Consider the following 6,060-nt stretch of genomic DNA (forward strand, 5'->3'; position numbering starts at 1 on the left):
AGTATTTAATAATCTAGCTATTAAAAATGGTAATTAACTTTATTACTATCAAATATTAAAATTCACTATCTTTAAACTCTAAGTATAAATAACTCAACTCCCTCTTTTATCATCCTCCAATTAGTGGCGAGTCAGAAACTCTATTAGGAAAATTCAAAAAAATACAAAAATTATCAAACCTAAGATTCACACGCGTGATCTAGAACAATTTTTGAACCATTTTTACCACTACAGTATATGATACACACTTTGTTATATCAACGAAATTCAATCTTTACAAATAAGATTTTATGTTAATCAGTTTGATATTTTATGTACTACTAACCGTGTAAATTTTCCCTACAAGTTGAGTAGAAGCCAAATACAAGGTAATCATTCAACCTGAAAATAAATTGGTAAGTAAATTGCAGCAGTTGATCACATTACAATAAGCATATGACGGAAAAAACTGCACTGTCGATTGATTAAATAATGGAATAGTACTTCATATCAATATATTAATCTTATAGAGGATACTAATTACATCAAGTAAGATTATTCTAACTGAAATTAGCATTAAAAGAAGAAAGCACCTCTAAAAATAAATAAGAAAAAGAATAATAACTACTTGTTGAAATAGACCTATTCACCAAATGTAATGTGATTTTAAATAAACGCATTTTTCATCATAGTGATGGTGACTAATTTTTGATTAGCAATATAATTATAGCTATTTGCCCATGCACGTTTCAATATATATTTGGCAACTACAAACCCCCCAAAACCTATCAATCAACGTTAACAATATCATGAATTTAGACACCAAAGTAATACCAAGGGCTTTGAATTTTTTAACTTTCTTCAGAAACAAGCTGGTGAAAGTTCTAGACCGTAACACTCCTTAAATTTATAAAAGTTTCGACACACGCTAATTAGAAAACTAAATTATTATTATTATTATTATTATTATTATTATTATTATTATTATTATTATTTTCTTGCCTATAGTGGAAATATATATATAGGGAAATATTAATAATTTTAATATTGTTAATTATTAAAAGTGGGTAACATTAAATACTAGTTAAGTCAAAAAAAAGAAGGAAAAAGGATTTAAAGCCCATAAAATGGGCTGTTGGGAAACAAAGGCTTTAAGCCATAGGAAAATAAGGTTCTGTCATTCACGTAAGAAAAAGGGCAGAAGGCAAAATAACAAAACCTTAGGTTCGGTCATTCACGTAAACAAGGACAGAAGGCAAGGGCATGTTCTGTTCACTCACGAAACAGAGAGCTAGGCAACGAAAAATCTAGGGTTCTTAACAAATTACTAATTCTTGAACTCAAGTATATAAAATTCCCTATTGTCAATTACCCTACAGTAGTAATAGGTAAGAATTGAATAGTTAATTCTCTTCTTCCTCTATATCAACAATAAATTTCATGTTTAGGTGTGAAACTTTAAAATTGATTAAAATGCACAGGTTTTTGTAGAATCGATTGTTTGACTGGTGTCAATTGGACTGGGGCCTACGTATTGGCTCGAGAAGTTTTGAGGTGAGTTGATATAAGCTTTTACTAAAGTGGTTTAACTCACAAAATCAAGCATACAAAGTGTTTGATAAATTGCTTAAAAGAATTTATATGTACTTAATTGGGGTGAGTAAATACCTATTAGCTTAAAATTATTTTCTAGCTAAAGTTTAGATGATTATTTTGATATATGTGCATAAATTTTTGGATTTCTGTTTTATTCTTATATGCCATTTTCCTGTTGAAAATTCATGAAGAAGCAAGAATCTTTAGAGATAATTTTGAATGTTTATTTCATTCTTATGTCATACCTTATCTTTAAGGATTCCAGAATAAGTATGTTTGAAAGATTTAGATTTGAAAAATCACAAGAAGAAGTTTTAGAAAGAAAAGATTTTTGGGAGTATCCTTTATTCTGAGAAAGGGTCATCGTCCAGGCCGAGGGTCCTGACAAAGGTGTTGACTTCCTAAAACTACTTGTGCCAAAGTAGGGAGCACACGAGCCGAGGGTCTCGTTGCTGAGAATTTACTTAGCCATGCTAAGGTATGATACATGAGCGCTGAGAACTATGAAGCGAGTGGCACCTCGTGGATTGGGCCTATTCGATCAGGTTGGGATCGAACCCGTACCGATCACATGGTGACAAACACAGAATTAAGTCAGGATAGTTGGAACTCGCAAAGTATAAAGTGAAGTATTTTTTTATAAGAAAGAAAAAGAAACGAATTTCTTTTAGAATATTCATAAACTGCTATTATGCAATTATTTTAGAATTATTCTTATAAGCTTTATGTTTTACATGCATTTAGAACCTCTGCTCGTAATGTATATGTTATTAAAGTTTCGCCCCATGTTGTTGAGACTCGCTGAGTACAATGGATGGTACTGACGTTCTCTTTTGGGAACCTACGTTAGTCTGCGATACAACGTAGTAGCCGGTTTTGCAGGCGGGAAGACTACTGGTTTGGACTTCCTTCTCTTCCAGTGCTATTGGTGAGCTCCACTTTCGTTCGTGGAGTATTCCTTAGAATCGTCTTTATTTAGTTATTTCCTTATTTACTTAGAGAACTGGCCAGGAAATCTCATGTCCTGAGCAGTGCGTCAGTTTATCAGTAGAGGCTTCATAAACATAGTCATTGGGTTAAGATTCAGATGTTTTTGATAATAACTTAGTAGTAATTCAGTAGTTACTACGAATAAAGTTTTGGAATTGATTTATTTAAATATTTAAATTAATCAAAAGTATTTGGTTGGAGTATTGCCTTGTTGCATATAAAGTTTGGAGTTATAATAGATTTGGTAAGTAGAGATGGTTCTCTCGGTCATGTTTAGTGATCGAGTGCCGGTCCCAGCTTGTTCAGAAAATGGGTCGTGACAAACTTGGTATCAGAGCCCCATGTTTATGGAGTCCTAGGGGTCTATGAAGCCGTGTTAGTAGAGTCTTGTTTATGGGTATAAAGCGCGCCATACTTATAAACAGGAGGCTACAAGAATTTAGGAAAAGTCTCATTTTTTTTTCATACTTTAGATCGTGCAGTAGAGCCTACCTCTAAGAAATTATCTAATGTATTCGTTTCTCCAAAACTCGCAGAAATGGCTCGTACTCGCAACTCTGACACCGACACTCAGGATGCTGCTCAAGAAACTATTGCTACTACTGTGGCTCAAGGTAGAACTAAGAAGGTAACTCAAAGGAAGGGTAGATCCACAAAAAGGGTCCACGTACCCCGAGTTGAACGTGAAGAAGGGGTGGATAATGATGAGCAAGTACCTCAGAATCCAGTTCTGCCCCCAAAAATAACTCCGGCTCAGACAACTATATCCCCAGAGGTGGGTCAGATGTTTAATGTTGTCAACAGCGCTATGGTGATGTTTAATGCTGTCAACAGCGCTATGGTGATGTTTAAAGCCTTCATGGCCAACCAGAACGAGAGAAGAGATGAGATTCCACCTCAATCAAATAGACAGAACAATTCTGAGTCCTCAAGAGTGAATGAATTTTTGAAGTTGAATCCTCTAGTGTTCCATGGTTCTATAGTTGAAGAAGATCCAATGTTATGGCTGGAGGGTGTGAAGAAAGCCCTCCGAGCGATGAAAGTATTTGATGATGAAGTTGTGGAACTGGCTGCTTACCAGCTTAGAGATGTGGCTGGCGCTTGGTTTGAGATGTGGGAAAAGAAAAGAGATGAAGATGATGGTCCTCCTACTTGGGAAGAATTTGAAGAGGCCTTCATGGCTAACTTTATCCCGGAAGAGGATAGGGAAGCTAAGGCTACAGAGTTCGAACAGCTCAAGCAAGGGAATAAAAGTATGCAAGAGTACTACATGGAATTCATAAGGCTAGCTAAGCATGCCCCTCACATGGTTAAGACAGAAAAAATAAAGATTCGCAGGTTTGTTAGCGGTTTAGCTTACCACATTAAGGATACGACATCAGCTGCAGCAGTAGGGATGACAACCTTCTCCTCTGTTGTGGGATTTGCCAAACACTTAGAAAAAGACAAACAACAAAGGAGAGAAGAAAAAGAGCATAACAAGAAAGCCTGGACAGCGGTCAGGTTTAATGGTACATCCAACAGAGGTGGAAGGGATTCCTCTAATAAGGAGTCATTATCACAAGCTTAGTCTAGTCATTAGTCAAGTGATGGGTCTTCCTTCAGACGTACTCAGAGTTATGGAAATCAGTCTCGCTAGAATCAGAATTTTAGGACATCATCCTCACATAGCCAGAGTCATGCTGAGCAACATTCACACCAACAAGGTCTTTGTGGAACATGTAAGCGGCAACATTCAGGTCAGTGCAAGCTCGGGTTTCATGGTTTCTATCATTGTGGAGACATTGGTCATGTAAAGGCCAACTGCCCAAAGTTGCAATGTAATTTCAGTGGTGGATCAACTCGCCCTTCTAGTTCCTCAGCTACTGCAGTGCACCACCTCAGGCTCATGGTTCTCATAATCAGACCGGGCATGGGGCAGGTAGTGGTGCAAATCGAATTACTCAGGGAGGGGGACAACCCCATTTGTTTGCTACAATTGATCGTCAGAGTGCAGAGTCATCTGCAGAAGTTATTACAGGTATACTTTTAGTCTGCTCACATAATTCTTATGCCATAATGGATCCAGGTTCAACATTTTCATATGTGACTCCATACTTTGCAATTAACCTCGGGATAGAACTTGAACAACTTAGTGAGTCATACCTAGTATCTACTCTAGTTGGCGAGTCAGTGAAAGTCACAAGAGTCTATAGAGGTTGTATAGTTTCAGTCCAAGGTCGCAACACCAAGGCCAATCTCATAGAATTAGAAATGGTGGATATCATGGGTATGGATTGGTTGTCTTCCTGATATGTCATGTTAGATTGTCATGCCAAGATAGTCAGGTTCCAATTTCCAAATGAAGAAGTCTTAGAGTGGAAGGGTAGTTCAGCATCCCTTGTAGGTAAGTTTATTTCTTACCTTAAGGCACAACGAATGATCGGTAATGGGTGTCTCACCTATTTGTCTCACATCATTAATCCAGAATCAGAACCACCAGCTCTTCAGTCAGTGCCAGTTGTTAGAGAATTTCCAGAAGTTTTCCTAGATGACCTTCCCGGACTTCCTCCTAAAAGAATCATAGACTTTGGCATTGATCTCATGTCAGGCCCTCAGCCCATATCTATACCTCCTTATAGGATGGCTCTAGTAGAACTTAAATGAGTTGAGAGAACAGTTGAAAGACCTTCTAGACAAGGGCTTCATCAGGCCGAGTGTTTCACTGTGGGGTGCCCCGGTCCTACTTGTCAAGAAGAAAGATGGGTCTCTCAGAATGTGCATCGACTATCGGCAGTTGAATAAAGTTGCCATTAAGGACAAGTACCCACTGCCAAGAATTGATGATTTATTTGATCAACTTCAGGGTGTAAAGTACTTTTCAAAAATAGACTTGAGGTCGGGGTACCATCAGTTGAGAATCAGGGAAGAAGATATATCTAAAACATCTTTTCGAACTCGCTACAAGCACTATGAATTTCTAGTGATGTCCTTCGGGTTGACAAATGCTCTAGCTGCATTCATAGACCTCATGAATAGAGTTTTCAAGCCATTCCTTGATACCTTTATTATCGTGTTTATAGACGATATTTTGGTATACTCTAAGAGCAAGGATGAGCATGCCAAACACCTCAAAATAGCCTTGCAGACCTTGAAGGAGAATGAGCTTTATGCCAAGTTTTCAAAATGTGAGTTCTGATTGCAGTCAGTGGCATTCTTAGGCCACGTGGTATCTAGTGAAGGAATAAAAGTAGACCCTCAGAAGATAGAAGCAGTCAAGAACTGGCCTAGGCCGACAATGCCAATCGAAATTAAGAGTTTCTTGGGGTTAGCTGGCTACTATAGAAGGTTTGTAGAGGGGTTTTCTTCACTTACAACTCCATTAATTAAGTTGACCCAGAAAGCAGTTAAGTTCCAGTAGTCAGACGCTTGTGAGCAGAGTTTTCAAGAGTTAAAGAAGAGGTTGACCACTGCACCTGTATTAACCTTGCTGACAGGTTCGGGTGGGTTCACAAT

The 6,060-nt window shown here is 37.6% G+C and overlaps 1 protein-coding gene across 1 annotated transcript; it reads left to right on the forward strand.

Moving 5' to 3' along the window:
* The first annotated feature begins 3,103 nt into the window (after positions 1-3,103).
* LOC138874733 (uncharacterized) lies at positions 3,104-4,135 on the forward strand. Its single transcript, XM_070153512.1, has 2 exons — positions 3,104-3,707; positions 3,765-4,135. The coding sequence occupies exons 1-2, from the start codon at positions 3,104-3,106 to the stop codon at positions 4,133-4,135; spliced, it is 975 nt and encodes a 324-aa protein (XP_070009613.1).
* The last annotated feature ends 1,925 nt before the right edge of the window (positions 4,136-6,060 follow it).

Source organism: Nicotiana sylvestris, chromosome 8 (assembly GCF_000393655.2).
Source record: "Nicotiana sylvestris chromosome 8, ASM39365v2, whole genome shotgun sequence".
NCBI lineage: Eukaryota > Viridiplantae > Streptophyta > Magnoliopsida > Solanales > Solanaceae > Nicotiana > Nicotiana sylvestris.

Excerpts from the sequence above, each read along its gene's own strand:
- LOC138874733 (XM_070153512.1), top strand. The coding sequence starts at position 3,104 with ATGGCTCGTACTCGCAACTCTGACACCGACACTCAGGATGCTGCTCAA. Across the intron at positions 3,708-3,764 it reads GAAAAGAGATGAAGATGATG|AGGATAGGGAAGCTAAGGCT; the intron begins GTCCTCCTACTT and ends TTATCCCGGAAG.